This window comes from Erinaceus europaeus, chromosome 4, assembly GCF_950295315.1.
Source record: "Erinaceus europaeus chromosome 4, mEriEur2.1, whole genome shotgun sequence".
NCBI lineage: Eukaryota > Metazoa > Chordata > Mammalia > Eulipotyphla > Erinaceidae > Erinaceus > Erinaceus europaeus.
Window position 1 is genome coordinate 115632218 of NC_080165.1, and position 16783 is coordinate 115649000.

General features: G+C 36.1%; 1 protein-coding gene across 6 annotated transcripts in view; it reads left to right on the plus strand.

Annotated features, from left to right (window-relative positions):
- AHI1 (Abelson helper integration site 1) overlaps positions 1-16783 on the plus strand; it is a 270191-nt gene that overhangs the window by 28835 nt on the left and 224573 nt on the right. For all 6 annotated transcript variants that reach the window (XM_060190404.1, XM_060190403.1, XM_060190406.1 and 3 more), the window contains exons 12-14: positions 4263-4386; positions 10859-11088; positions 13137-13243. In XM_060190404.1, the coding sequence (XP_060046387.1) occupies positions 4263-4386; positions 10859-11088; positions 13137-13243 (461 nt within the window). The remainder of the gene's footprint in view (positions 1-4262; positions 4387-10858; positions 11089-13136; positions 13244-16783) is intronic.

Sequence of the window (16783 nt, forward strand, 5' to 3'; positions counted from 1 at the left end):
TATTCCCTTGAGAGTATGGACCCAGGATCATTATGGGGTGCAGAAGGTAGAGGGTCTGGCTTCTGTAATTGCTTCCCTGCTGAACATGGGTGATGGCAAGTTGATCTGTACTCCCAGCCTGTTTCTATTTTTCCCTAGTGGGGCAGGGATCTGGGGAGGTGAGTTTACAAGGCACCATTGGTGGGGTTGTCTGCCCAGGGAAGTCAGGTTGGCATCATGGTATCATCTGGAACCTGGTGGCTGAAAAAGAGTTAAGATATAAAACAGAACAAATTGTTGACTAGTCATGAACCTAAAGACAAGAATATTACAGATGAAGATGGGGGAGGGTTCCTCCAGCTAGTAGGTCTATTGTAGGCAAATTCCAAGGGGCCCGTGACTTTACTAGCTTTTTCCTGAGTCTGACAGCTAACATGCAGGTGGACCCATTGTTGGGGAGATGGTGTCATAGTTGGGAAAAGGGGCTAGAAAACTGCATCAGGGAAGAGAGTAGCTCCCAAATATGGAAAAAGTATTTAAATATTGTTAACTGTAAACCCCATCAATTTTATCTGGAGCCCATGTTCAGCACATGAGCCTATGTAACCTCTGCATCCCTGAGCTTGCATTCTGTGGTCATGGCTAGGAACATTCCAGGCTGCACTAATTTCAGGACCTATCTTCTTTGCACGGTAGATAGAGTATGTTGTCCAAACTCCCTTCGGAGAATGGAACATTCCCTACTATTTTTTATCTGCATTGATGGCAAGGTCCTATAAGGCCCCACAGTGGGGTCCGTTATATTGTTCCTGATGGAGATGAGCAGTGACAGATCTGTTAGAGGTCTAGGCCCACCATATCTGTGTGGGAATCCCAGGACTCCCTGACCAGGGAGGGCCCCAGGTGATGGGATGGCCTGATAGTGACTAAAGACTCATCATTAAAGTATGCCAGTCTCTTGGCCTTATTCAGCTTTTGTAGTCCATACTTTGTCTGACCAGGTTAGCTTTGGAGTAATTGAAGGACACATAATAGAAGGCAGGTGAGGAGGGTATCTAGGTCTAAGTGGAAACTATTTCATTAGGTACTTTGTAGTATCTTTTTGGGGTTTTTCTGTTTGCTTGTTTCATTTATTGACTCTGCAAACTATTGTGCACTTTTGCTTTAATGTATGCATTTCCCCCTAACTTGTGGATACATGTGTACATACCCCCTATCTTATGAGCCCTGTTCTATATCTAGGTTTTGGGGTTTTGTTCAGCAGTGTGCCACCTGAAATGGAATTAAAGGAGACCTATGAGCTAGGAAAGGTCTCACCAGAGTAATGGAGCTGAAAGGTTGACATTTCACGCCTTATGTCTCTGGACACAGTTCAAAGTGAAACATGCCGAGGTGGTACTCATTGCATTGAATAGGTTGGGATCAGCAGATGCATTCTTCTTCTAGCGTTTGCCCTTCTTCCGTAGCCAGTCAACAGCTCAGGTTGAGCCTGATGTAAAGTTTCGAGACCTCCTTTGAATCTGGAGAGGTGGCAGTCATTGACTATGTGGGTAATGCGTTTGGCAAAGGACAGCCCCTCAACATTAAGTTGGAGGACTCGAAGAGCAGGACCGACAGCTTGAGAGCTGTCAGGAGCTGCTTGTTGCTGGCTTTGAAAGTGACTGGGATCCATGTGGATTCAGTTGGCTAGGAAGGATCGTCAGTTTCCCCAATGAATGGGTACTCACGGGATGCACCACGGGAAGGTCGATCCAATGCAACCAGCAGATGCATTATCAGTTGGTATGGATTGAGAGAAGCATGCAGGAAAGTGAGCCCCACCCTAGAGCTTCCAGGCCTGGAAGAAATAATGGGCTTTATAGAGAAGTATTTGAGTTTCTAGTCTAACATGCAGGTCCCTGATCCATTTGGAGTTGACTTTTGTTTCTAGTGAGATAAAGTGGTTCAGTTTCATTCTTCTGCATGTTTCAACTCAGTTTTCCCAGCACCATTTATTGAAGAGAGACGCCTCCTTCCATTTAATAATTTGTGTCCCTTTATCAAAATTAGAGATCTATAGGTGTGAGGTAATACTATTTCTTCAGCTGATTGTAGCCTATATGAAAGAAATTCTTTGGTTTTTAAATTTATTGAAATCTTAATACTGAATTAAAGTTGTTTTTTTTAAGTAAGATAATGGTTCTTTTATAGTAATTTTTCAGATTCCTATATAATTTATATATTTCAAAAATATGATTTATATTACATTTTCTATAGTATACTATTTATATTTAAAAGTAGACTGGCCATGTGAAAGATGGTAAATTTATTTTTATAACATGGAGGGAGATTTTTCTAAGAAATATCTATTTTAAATATGAAAATTGAGAAACATACCACATGGAAGTTCTGTGGCACTGGGGGAGGCTTCAGTGCTATGGTTTCTGCCTCTCCCTGTTTTTTCTCTCTTTCTGTCTGAAAAAGTTGGCCCCGAGCATTGGAGCCCTGGCAGTGACATATGTTAAAACTAAGGAACAAGACTTAAAGGTATTAAATTCTTCCATTGCTCAATAATGAACTGCACTTTACCTCAGTAGGACATAGCTCTTTATGAGTGTCTAAACACTGAAGCATAATGTATTTTCCACAAGCTCACCCAGTTTACTTTTTTTTTTCAGCAGGAACTTACAATTGGATATAACTCATACTCATTTTTCTTTTTCTTTTTCTGTTCTTAAATCTTGACATGTCTTCAAGTTTACAGACTCTTCTGTTCAAGTGTTCTACTGAGCTGCTGTTAGGAGTTCTATGTCTCTGCTACTGTAGTTTTTAATTGTTGAGTTTCTAGTTGGTCTTTTATGACTTCTGTTTTATTGATAATCTTTTTTGGTGAGGAATTAGTCTCACATCTTAAGCGCTCAAGGGCCCAGCACTTATCCACTACTCCACCTCCTGGAGTGTGGAGCTATTAGATTTTAGGAGCACTTTGGCTCTTGGGAAAGGTAAATAGAAACAGGGCAAGTTAAAAAAAAATACAACCACACACACAAAAAAATACTATAAACTCATTGTTAATGAAATTCAGCTGTTTTTCTTGAATAGCCTCTCCACAGATTGTTACAAGCTCTTTTGTTATTTTTTCTTCTATCATTTTTTCTTTTGTTTTATTGGAGGATTAATTATTTACAGTGCAGTTGTTGACACATGGATACAACTTCTCATCTCCCCACGATCAGTTTCTGCAAAATACTCTCATCCCCAACTTAGGTTCTTTTCCACCCTCATACACCAGTACCCAAAGGTCCCTTCTTATTATACGAGTTGTGAAAAAACTGACTTTGCCAGCAATATACCACTAGGTGGAAGTAGAGACTTGGAAATTTCTATTGCTCTGTTGAAATTAGAAGATTTCATTGTAGACAAGACAGGGCACAGAGTCTTTATCAGATTTGGTCTCTGTTGATTCCCTTAATATAAATATATCATTGTACTTTTTCTAACAACATTTGTTTTTCTACTTCAAATTAAATTTCGTAAGTAAAATAGCACCTTCTTAATGAAAGCGCAGATTATAAAATTAAAATGTACTGTACTATACTTTTACATAAAGTATGTAAATTCATGTGTATCAAGGAAATGTAAAAGTGCTTTTAAGTAAATATAGAAAAGTTGAGGGTCAGGTGGTGGCTTACCTGGTTGGGTGCAAATGCTATTCTTCTTCTAGCGTTTGCCCTTCTTCCGTAGCCAGTCAACAGCATCAGGTTGAGCCTGATGTAAAGTTTCAAGACCTCCTTTGAATCTGGAGAGGTGGCAGTCGTTGACTATGTGGGTCATAGTCTGTCTGTAGCCGCAGGGGCAGTTCGGGTAATGGGCAAGAACACAGGTTCAAGTACTGTATCCCCACCTGCAAGGGCAGAGCTTCACAAGCTGTGAATCGAACCTGCAGGTGTCTTTCTGTCTCTCTCCCTTTTCCTCCCATTTCCTTCTCAATTTCTCTTTTCCTTGTCAAGTAAAATAAATAAAGTTGTTTTAATATATGTATAAGGACCCCACCTGTAGAAGGAAAGCTTCACAAGTGGTGAAGCAGGGCTGCAGGTGTCTCTGTCTCTTTCCTCTATACCCCTCCCCTCTCAATTTCTCTGTCTCTATTCAATTAAAAAAAAAAGATATGTGTAAGGTATCTATCTGGTGACATTCTTATAGATAGTACTTACCTTATATAAGAATTTTTATAAATTGGGAATTTATATGTAGCTAAATTAGACATCTTTCTTAACACTACTAATTTTTAATATTTTTATTAGTATATGAAATTCCTTCTGGACGTTTAATGAGAGAATTATGTGGCCATCTAAATATTGTTTATGATCTTTGCTGGTCAAAAGATGATCGCAATATCCTTACCGCATCATCTGATGGCACTGCAAGGTTAGTATACCTAAGAAGCATTTGCTGTGTACGCTGACTGCATGAATGAAAGCAGAGAGACTATGGAGATAACTTACTGTATGACTCAGTTATGTTTTGATTTTTTAGGGACTATTATAAATATTAATCATACAACTGATTAAAGTAGTTATAGTGAAATATTTTCTTGGAAGATATTTTTGTTAAATATTATTTATGCAATGTAATGTTTTTAGTCCTCTCTTTATATAATCACTACACACACTCATTCAGCTAATATTTTGAGATGAGGTTATTAAGAAGCTGAGATTGTTCCTGGATCACAAGTTATTGACAGCTGGATTGATTTCATCTTCATTATTAACTGGAGTCAGAGGCCAGGACACAGTAGAACTTAGTATATAGCATAGGTAATTACACAGAAATATACCTTGTATTTTAAGAAGAACTTTACAGTTTCTCAGATATTTGCATTTTTATCAAAGTCAGTTTAATTTAAGCTGCTTGTATTATCTTGGATGTTTTCTAAAAATATTGCTAGTTTTTCGGGATGTTTGCATGTGTGATATAATTTGACTCCGACAAATGTTAGGTAGATACATATAAATATCCTTACAGACTAAGGAAATGACATTTACAGGAGTTTGAAATTTATTCTGAATTCTCTTTTACTTTTGTTTCCTGCCCTTTTACAATCACTTATAGTACCTGGGTTTATTCTGCTATTTCTCTTAATCACTTTTTTTTTTTAATATACATTGTCTAACAACTTTTAACTTCTTAACAGTAAATATCCTCAAAAATCTCCTGGTCTGCTTTTCAGCACAGCTTTTATGTCCGATGCCAGATTATACTAGAGAAAAAAAATATATAGCCTTCTTGAGAGCAGAGCACATATACCCTTAAAGTAACCTGTGCTCTCATGTCTTTGTCTCTGCTGAGTAATTCTTTTACTTAACCTTTACTCAGCTTTCTTTTCTCAATTCTTCTGGCAGTAATTCCAAACTTTATCATGCATCAAGATCTTTGCATTAAATTATGGTCTTCCCACTTTTATTAGATGGCTCCCTTCAATTTACAGTGACATTTAGCCAGATAGAAACTTTTCTACTTCCCTCTGCTCTCTTTCCTTACATCTATAATCATACCTTTTAATCTCTGTCCACCTCTTACTAGAAAGGATTGGGAACAGACCCTTTTAAGGCTGATTTTTGACTTGTGCTTTTAATTTTAGTTCTTTATTTCATTTTAATTATTGATGGATAGAGACAGAGAAAAACTGGGACAGGAGGGAGAGTTAGAGAAGGAGAAAAAAGAGCACCTGCAGTCCTAGTCCACCATTCATGAAGGTTCCCCCTGCAGGTGAGGACTGGGGCTTCAACCCAGAACCTACATACAGTAGTGTGCATGTTCTACTGGCTGTGCCAACATCCAGCCCCTTCATCTTAGTTCTTAATCCATATTTCTGCTACTTCTTTTTTTCTATATTTTTTTTATTTAAGAAAGGATTAATTAACAAAACCATATTTCTGCTACTTCTGTTTCCTAGTATCTCTGCTAAATATTTCCCACTATCGAGCATGTCCTCTCACTGTATAAATATTTTAATTCACTTGTGTTCTCTCTGGTTTCAGTATTTCTCGTACTCTCTCACTTTGAATCTTACATTCCAATAATTCTAGCTCCTAATTTTTTCTAAGTTTGAATTTCTATTACATTTTTTTCATACTAGTTGGCCCAGTGACATCTTAAATCCAAAACCAAACTTAACAATATCCCTAAACTTTACTTCTTTATAGTATTTTGATTTAAAAAAGAAACTTTGATTATCCTCTGCTCTTTGAACACTGTTGTCGTTCCTTAGCATGACATGAGAGGCATACCCCTCACTGACCTCACCTCACTGACCTAATTTCTTATATTTCTCATTTGCCTCACCTACACAATCTTTTGCAATATTCTTAATGTCTTATCTTCTTGGGATCTCCATGCCCTTGCCTACTCTCTATGTTTCAATGTCCTTCTCTTACCCTTCCTGCCTCATTCATGTAACTATATTTAAATGCTTTTTGTAAGCTATTACGTGATTATAGTGCTCATCTAAAACTAGTTTTTAGAACCAGACAATAGCTTACCTGGCCGTGCATGCGGACATAGGTTCAAGCCTTAGGAACTAGATGGGAGCACTCCACACAGCACTGAGGGAAGCTCCATGAACAGTGGAATAGTGCTGAGATGTATCTGTTTCTGTCAGAAATTGTTTCCCCCACTTGATGAAATTGCATCTAGATTACCATTTGTTGCTGTCATTGTTCTTCTCTTCAGGGTTTCAGTTCTCCAGGCTGACTTTTTCAGATAGAAGGAGTCAGACAGGGGCCGGGCTGTAGCGCAACTGTTAAAGCATACAAGTTGCCATGCACACAGGCCTGGGTATGAGCCCCTGGTCTCCAACTGCAGGGGGAAACTTCATGAGCGGGGAAGGAAGCAGGCTGCAGGTGTCTCTCTTTCTCTATTTTTCCTCCCTCTTAATTGCTTTCCTATGGAGTGAAAAAGAAAAGAAAAACAAAATGGCTCCTAGAAGGCATGGATTTGCCATACAGGCACTGAGATACAGCTATCACCCTACTAACAGAAAATAATAATAATAATATAGGAAAAGGCAGGCAGACAGACAGAGTGAGGCAGAGTTACTTTTAAAATATGATTACTTTATTTTCTGTTAGCACTTTACCTTATCAGATAAACACCAGTGATAATAAAAAAAATAAAATGTGGAGACTGGGTGTTGGTGCACCTGGTTGAGTGCATATGTTACAATGCACAAGGACCCAGGTTTGAGTCCCTAGTCCCCACCTGCGGAGGGAGAGGGGGTTTGCTTCACAGACAGTGAAGCAAGTCTGCAGGTCTCTCTCTCTTTCTTTCTCTCCCCCCCACCCCCATCTTCCCCTTTCCTCTCGATTTCTGACTATCTCTATCCAATAAATAAGATAATAGAAAAATATTTTTAATTTGATTGTTTTACTTCTATCTTGTATGGCATTTCAAATAATGTTGCTATGGCTTGATAACAAGCTACTGAGGTTTTTATTTTTTTTAACAGTTTTCTTAATTTCTTCTTAAAATTAGTGATTTCAGGAGCTGGGCAGTAGCACAGCGGGTTAAGTGCACATGGCACAAAGCACATTGACTGGCATAAGGATCCTGATTCGAACCCCTAGCTCCCCACCTGCAGGGGGGGGTTGTTGCACAGGTGGTGAAGCAGGTCTGCAGGTGTCTGTCTTCATCTCCTCCTCTCTGTCTCTCCCCCTTCTCGATTTCTCTCTGCCCTATCCAGCAGCAATGAGAGCAACAACAATAATAATAAGAACAACAATGATAAATAACAAGGGCAACAAAAAAGGGGAGAAAATGGCCTCCAGGAGTGGTGGATTTGTAGTGCAGGCACCAATCCCTAGCAATAACCCTGGAGACAAATAAATAAATAAATAGTGATTTTATTCTTCTAGTTAGAACTATAAATTTCATGTTGCATCTGTTCATTGAAAATAGTGCAGTGGTAAAAATGTTTGTGCAGTGTCACGCATGCTTTATTTTTACTTAAAAATATATTCTTTCACTTCCTTCATTATTAGTTTGGATTCTTAGTAATTGAAGATTGTATCCTGTATTTTAAGCAGCTGCTGAGAAAACTCATAGAATGTTTTTCTTGACTAGCAGCTGTTTTTTCATGTTAATGAAAATTAAAGAAAAACTTAATTTGCTTATTTAATTTTTAAGTAGAAGTAAGCTGACAAACTATAACCTCTATGTTAAGGATTAATATATTATTCTAATTCTAATAACATACCTAAGCTTTTTTAAAAATGCACTGTTTCACTCTGAATTGAAGCTGTCTTTTGCTAGATTTTGCCCAATTTTATATTTGAGTAGAAATTAGAAATTCAAGGTATCTAACGTAGCAGTTTAACCGTATGGTTTACTCTTCTGGAGCAATGATAATCATGCAATTCTTGAAAATCATTTAATATTCATTGAAAGATAAATATGAACTTCATGCTTAATATAGGATCATGTATTTTTTAATCAAAATATCACTTTACTCAGGTGTTCTTTTTAAAAATATATTAGCAATTTAATATTGATTTAAAAATTATGAGATAGCAGTGGTATAATTATGCATTTCTACTACCAGAGTTCTGTGTCCCCATCCCCTCCATCGGAAACTATAGTAGTTCTCTCAAGGTCACAGATATGGGTTGAATATTATTTCTATAATTATCTGTATTTATATATATTTGCCCCCCCCCTATTTTTTTTCCTATTGTCCTGCCTTCTCTTCCTTTCTAAGTCACACCGACACACCTATTACTACTTATAAATGTTCTTCATTTTTTCCTCTGCTCTCTGTGGGTTCTAATTGAATTAAGAGTTCAGAGCCCTTAGGGCATTTGTCTTGTCATCCTGTGGTGGTATGGACCAAAATTCTTTATAGGATACAGAAGGTGGGAGTTCTGGCTTCTGTACTTGCTTTACCGCTGGATGTGAACATTGGCAAACTGATCCATACCCTCAGCCTGTTTCTGTCTTTCCTTAGTAGGGTAGGGTTCTAGAGAGGTGAGATTCCAGGACACACTGGTGAGGTAGACAGCCCAAGGAAGTTTAGGATGGAATCATAGCTACATCTACAACTTGGTGGATGAAAGGTAATAAGATATAAGGCAGGAAAAAAAATGTTTAATAAATAAGAACCAGAAAGTAGGAATAGATCAGATGAGAATAGGTACCTTAGTAGGTTGGAAGGAAGTTAGGAAGTCTGTTTTAGGTATGTTCATGAATTCTAATGATTTTTGCCTGAGCCTGATAGTTGACATGCAGGTGAACTAAAAATACTGCCTGGCAAGATGGTGGTAGAGTGGACAATAGGGCTAGAAAGCTGTATTAGAGCAGAGAACAGTTCCCAAACTTGAAGAAAGTTTATAAATACAGTTAACTGTTTACCCCATCAATCTGACCCAAAGCCCATATATATCTTTCCTTACTCAAGAATTCATGCAATAATTTCAATATGTTTTTTTAAGTCTTTAGGATATTATGTTAACTATTTAGGGTTTACCAAATATATATTAGAAAGTAAACCATTCTCTAAACCTCCACTAGTAAGCAATTTGCAAAAACAGTATAAACAGCCTAAATAGTAAATCATTAAAGTCTCTCCTTATATTTTTATATGTATTATAAAATAACATTATGTACTAAATGCAGTGTTTTACAAACTACTCGGTGTGTGCTTAATCAGTGTCAAAATTGTAGGTTTAAAAACAATTTAAATAGAAATACAGTTTTTCATTTTATGGTATAGATTGCATTTAGTAGACAAATTAACTATTATGCTTGATAATAACTGGAACAAAAAACTTTATCAAGATGTAAAGAATTTTAGTCACTGAATGTGTAATCACTTTGTTTTTTATTATTAAAAGAGTTTAGGGGGCTAGGCTATGGCGCACCCAGTTGAGCATATGTGTTACAAAAGAATTTAGATTAGGACCAGTAAGATAGCTCACTTCAGAGAGTGCCTGCTTTTTTATACATGAGACCCAGGTCCCAGTCCTGCCCTCAGTGGACTGGGGGAAAATCAGTGCTGTGCTTTCTTTCTTTTTTTTTAAATATTTATTTATTTTCCCCTTTGTTGCCCTTGTTTTTTATTATTGTTGTAGCTATTATTGTTGTTGTTATTGATATCGTCCTTGTTAGATAGGACAGAGAGAAATGGAGAGAGGAGGGGAAGACAGAGAAGAGAGAGAAAGATAGACACACCTGCAGACCTGCTTCATAGCCTGTGAAGCAACCCCCTTCAGGTGGGGGAGCTGGGTGCTCAAACCGGGATCCTTACCGCTCCTTGTGCTTTGCGCCACATGCACTTAACCCGCTGCTACCTCCCGACTGTCTCTGTTTCTAATGGGTTGTCAGAAAAGTCATTACTCATTTTTGCATATGTCATGACTTTTCTGACAACCCAATATTTGAAAAATTAAGTCAGGAATGGTAATACCTCAGCAAGGACAAATATAATTAATTAAATTGAGTTAAATTAATTAAATGAAAAACTTACTGAGAACTATGGTGGTGATCACTGGTGCTAAGGAAGCACAGAACTTTGATGGAAAGTGTGGTGATTTACCCTGATCATATACGGTTGTGACTCTATGCCTCTGAAATCTTAGAATTTCGTGGAACTGTTAAACATATAAAAATAAAAAAAGAAGAAATAAAGAAGAAAATAAAAAAGAAGAAAAAAGAAAATATTTAATAAATTGAATTACTATTTGCAAAGCACAAAAATGACTTCATTTTACTGCTTCTTTATTAAATTAGTTGATCATTGGTTGTCAGGTTTGTTACCTAATTCCCTTTGGCTATATTGATTCTTAGGGAAATTTTTAAAAATATTCACCTTTCAGAAACAGTGTGTAACTATATATTCCTTTTTCAGGATATGGAAAAACGAAATAAATAATACAAGTACTTTTAGAGTTTTGCCTCATCCTTCTTTTGTTTATACTGCTAAGTTCCATCCAACTGTAAAAGAACTGGTGGTTACAGGGTGCTATGATTCTTTGATCCGGATATGGAAAGTTGATCAGAAAGAAGATCCAGCCATATTAATCCGACAGTTTGATACTCACAAGAGTTTCATCAACTATCTCTGTTTTGATATCGAAGGTATGTTATCAAATATATTCCAAAGGAAGGATAGTTATGCAAGATTTTTTTAATTTTAATTTTTATTTATTTTTCCTTTTTATATTGTTGTTGTAGTTACTGTTGTTGTTATTGATGTCATCATTGTTAGATAGGAAAGAGAGAAATGGAGAGAGGAGGGGAAGACAGAGAGGGAGAGAGAAAGATAGATACCTGCAGAGCTGCTTCACCACCTGTAAAGTGACTCCCCTGCAGGTGGGGAGCCGGGGGCTTGAACCATGATCCCTACGCTGGTCCTTGCACTTCGCGCCTTGTACACTTAACTTGCTGCGCTACGGCCTGACTCCCAGTTGTGTAAGATTTTTTAAAAATCTGCTTTCATAGGATGATTATTTAAGCTTGAGGGATATTTTATGTATCAATGATTATTTATGCACATTTGGGTTTACAAATACTTTGTAGGTCATATCAGAAAACTGAATTTTCCTTTGTAATTTAAAGGTATTATGTTCTTAAACATTTAGATTTAACTAATCCTTGGTATAACAGCCAGTCGTGTTTCAGTTCCAGTAATACATTTCATCAGTGTAGTGATTAGCACCTTAGTAGATTTTTACGGACTTTTTTAAGTTAAAGGTAAAAATTTGGAAGATGAGACAATTCCAGAAAAATATTTGAAAATACATGTTTTAAATGTAGTAGCATAAATACTGAAACATAAAAGAGAGATGTGCTATTATTTAAAATGTCTTAGTTTAGAAATAATGAAACTATTGTCTTAAAAAATAAATTATGTATATTTTTCATTAACTGTTAGGTTATTTCAGAGTACAGGTCTGTAAGCTATGCTATAATTAATATAAATTCCAAATAAAATGATAATATTCCTAATATACTCAGTTCAACCCTAAGGTAATTAGTAAATTGGAAATAATTCAGGAAGGATTAACTAAAGATGGATAGTTTTCTTTAAATGCTATCATGATAGAAGGAGTTCAGATTATAAAAGAGATGAAGAATTTCTTCATAGGCTTGGCTGTAAATTAACAACATAAGAAAAAAGGAAAATCAGGGGGCCGGTATTGGCACACCTGGTTAAGCACACATTACCATGCACTGGGGCCCCAGGTTGAAGCCCCTACTCCCTATCTGTAGGGGGGACCCTTTGAAGCAGGTTTGCAAGTGTCTATCTTTCTCTCTCCCTCTATATTTCCTCCTCCCCTCTCATTCTCTCTGCTGTAACAAATTAAAAAAAAAAGAGAGAGAGAGAGAGAGAAGAAAAAGAAAAAATAGCTGTCAGGCATGGTGGATTCTTATGCTTGCATTGAGCCCCAGCGATAACTCTGGTTACAGTAAGAAAGAAAAATCAGTTTGTGTCATTTCAATGGGTAAAAATAGACCCCAAACTACAGAAAACATTTGGTTTGCTTATAATTAGAATATTTTATACAAAAATGAATTGGTTCAATAATTGGATTTGTAATACATTCAATTCATAGATGTTAAACATATACTTGTAATGATATATAAGATAGTTCTGTGGGGAGAAATTCCTATGTAAATTTGAAGTTGAACTTGATAGTCTCTAATGTGCCATCCAGTTGTTTGATTCTTAGAACTGGAACACCTGTTGTTTATTATTTCACTTTTCCCTGATCATTACTGAATCCCTCCTAAGTCTGTTATTATAACATTAAAAGCACTATAAATGTGAACAATACAATTTATATTTGCTACTTCAAATCATATAGCTTTGGAATCTGAACCCTATCCATATGCATTAAGATGTTGATTTCTCTCTTACATTCAAAGTCAGGTAAGTGACAAGGTTTGGAAAAGTTATCCAAAATGATTCAACTGTGAAGAATTTATTCAGAGATAGTTGGAATTTTGTTCTGAGTTTCCAGTTTTGGAGGGATTGAGTTCTTTGTTTAGCTTTTGAAAGACTAGAATATCTTTGAATTCCTTTCTATGTCTTTGTTCTTGTTTTCTGGGGTATGTTTTCTCAACTTCATATTATTTGTCTCTACCTATGAAACATTTACAATTAAGTTTATTTTTTTTAATAGGTCATCACATGTATTCAGGAGACTGCACAGGGGTGATTGTTGTTTGGAACACCTATGTCAAAGTTAATGATGTACAAAACTCAGTACTCCACTGGACTGTAAATAAGGTATAAAAAGCATAATTCAAAGCTGGAAGATAGCTCATTTGCTAGATTGCACAGTTCACCATGCTCAAGGAACTGGTTCTGATCCCCCAGTACCACATGGAAGCACTATCGTGGTGATGGGACAGTGCTTTCCTTCTTTTTCTGTCTCTCTGTCCCTTTCTGGCTTGCCCTCTCTCTCTCTCTCTCTCTCTCTCTCTCTCTGTGTGTGTGTGTGTGTGTGTGTGTGTGTGTGTGTTTTGGAGATTAAAGGAACAAGAAGAGTATGCAGAAAATGTCAAAAAAAAAAAAAAACCAAAAAGAAAAAAATGGGCAGAGGTAGATAGCATAATGGCTATGCAAAGAGACTGTCATGCCTGAGGCTCCAAAGTCCCAGGTTCAGTCCACTGCACCACCATAAGCCATGGCTGAGCAGTGCTCTGGTAAAACAAAAAATTAAGAAACAAATTTTTATATAGTGGAGTTTGATTAAATGTCATTTAAAAAATTGAATCATATGACTTACATTAGAACATTCTGTTCTCTTTATTAAAAATTTTAAAAAATAAAGTTTTTCTCAATTTCTGAAAAATCAGTAATCATGTCTTCCTGATGACTACTTGATGATATACTGAGTTAGGGAAATTTTTCTTCATTTTTGTTGGGCTATCACTATGCTATCTACCCCCATCCTAGCATCACCTTTAAAATAGAGTGCTTACTATTTCATTAATGATACTATCTTTTAAGATTATAAGGATGAGTTTATCATTTAACCACAGCATTGCATTATAGGCAGAAGCAAATGGATAAACTCATCATTGGAAATAGTGATTTTTTTGTCCTATATATATTTTTTTTTCTTTATTGGGATTAGTGGTTTACAGTTGACAGTAAAATATAGTAGTATGTATATGCATAACATTTCTCAGTTTTCCACATATAGCAATTCAACCCCACTAGGTCTTCCTCTGCCATCATGGTCCAGGACTTGAACTCTCAAGAGTTCAAGAGTCTTTTACTTTGGTACAATATACCAGCTCTAGTTCAAGTTCTGCTTTGTGTTTTCTCTTCCAATCTTGCAATAATAGCTAGTATATATTTTATATTTTTAAAAATATAAAATGAGTCATTATGCTTGGGTCCTATATAAATTACTGTCATTTCTAGTTTACATACTTCTTTTAAAAATATGTCATGTATCTATTTATTGGATAAAGACTTAGAGAAACTGAAATGGAGGGGAAGATAGGGAGAGAGAGAAAGAGAGATACCTACTGACCTACCTAACCATTTGTGAAGCTTCTCATCTGCAGGTGGGGACTGGGGGACTTGACCCTGTCCTAGCTCATGGTGACATGTGCACTCAACCACCTATACCACTGCCTGGCTCCTTCTTTGCTTTTGACCTTTTTTTTTGTTGTTGTTCTTCATAATCACTAGAAAATTGTACTTATTTGTAAGAAAAAAAAAAAAGACAGGAATGGTCATAAACTACAGTTAATTCTATTGAGTCTTTCAGATCTTTTTTAAATTATCAGTTCTATTTTTAGTTATTTTCATCTAGTGTTAGATTAATGAATGATGTCTTGGGATTCATGTTGTAGTCTAATTTCAGCCACTTTGAAAAGAACTCTAAATTACTTACATACCTCAGGGATTGGCAAGACTCCAAAGGCACTGATTCTAATCACTGGAGTCTCCACTAAAGACTTCATTATTTGTTTTTTAAAAAAACAATGTGTTTCTTTTTCTTAAGATATTAACCAAAAGGCAAATCTATTTTGAAAATCTGCAGCCTAGTTGTTACTTTAGAGACGAAAAGAAAATGAGATGAAATATCTTTCTACTAACTAATGTCCAAGGCAGAGACTATAATTCTTACTTGGTTTCTGCTCTGATTGCAGTATGGGGAATGATAAATTATATTATCTGCACCTTAAAATGAAAGATCCATGTGCTATTACACATACATTCCTTGGCATAGAACAGGAGCTTTATAAAAAAGGCATTTTTAGCTTGAGGATAAATATGATAAATAAAAGCAAGGAGAAAATTTATTAATAGGTATTGCAAACACTAAATCTACCTTTCTCACATTTATACCAAACACACACCTTATTGCATAGTTTTACTTTTGATTCTGCACATGTTGTCTGTGGGTCATTATAGTAGCTCACACTCCCAGCAGGGTACACCCCACTCTCAAATTGTAATTCTGCTCAATAAAGTCCCTGTTTAGGGTGGTGGTGTATGATATTTTTCATGAACTTTTAAAAAGTAGCTGACATCAGATCTTAATGTCAAATAGTATGATGTAAACCTTAACTACTATTACTGGGACTTAACCAGTTTATATCACAGTTTTGCTGATATCAACCCACTTCCAAAGAATAAACGGGGGGGGGGGTGGCGCATCTGGTTAAGTGCACACATTACAGTGCACCAGGACCAAGGTTCAAGACCCTGATCCTCACCTGCAGAGAGGAAGCTTCGCAAGTGGTGAAACAGGGCATCAGGTGTCTTTCTGTCTCTTTCCCTTTCTCTGTGCCTCTCTCTCTCAATTTCTCTCTGTCTCTATCCAATAATAAATAAATAAAAATATTTTTTAAAATGATCTTAAAAAAATAAACCTGCAGGAGGGGGAGGTAAGGAGGGAAGACAAAACAAAACAAGAATAAACCCTATAGGAAAAGGGAATGAATAATAATGCAAGGTGTTCAGGGAAAGGACAAAGCTATTTAAAATTCATCCTACAAAAACAGCAGGCTTTTCTTTAATTCCATAGGCTTTAGTTGAAGCAGTTTTGTATTTGCATTTTTTTGTTTGTTTGTTTGTTCTGGCAATCTTAACCAGAAGGGCCTGTGGTAATTCTTATGCAAGATTTATATATGCAAATTATCTTCCACTGATGTTTCTTGACATCATTTGTCACATATCTTCCATAGCTACCTTAAATGATTATTTTTTAAATGCCTAACATTGCCATCTAAATTAAATGATTTTTGAATAAGATGCAAAAATGATAACATTTTCCAGGAAAAAGAGAAAACTATGGGGGAAAAAAATAACCTGATCCGAAATAAAACGTGGAAAGAAACACACTTGGGGAAGTGACTCACCAAGTAGAGTACAGAACTTGAATGCATGAGGGCACTGCTTCAGTCCCTGGTACTGTCAGAGCAGAGCAGTATCTTGACCCTTTTTCCTTCTCTCTCACAAATTAATAAATCTGAGGGGTAAATGTGTACCAAAAAATAACTTGAAAGTTCATTCTACAATTTTATCTTTATGAAACTTATAAATTGTATTGTGTGGTCATAAATATAAAATGCAACATTCAAAAAATGTTTGTAGGAAGTGGCTCTTGTTTGATAATGACTGAATTTCAGTAAATTAAATAGACTACTAGAGGAATATGTAGTGAACATACTACATTATAACCAAAAATATATTTCTTAGGTTTTGTTTTTATCCTTAAACTGAAATTACTGGGACATTCCTTTGTTAAGTTTTAAAGCATTCTTAATAGTTCAGCTGAATATGGTATCTTAAAAGTAATTT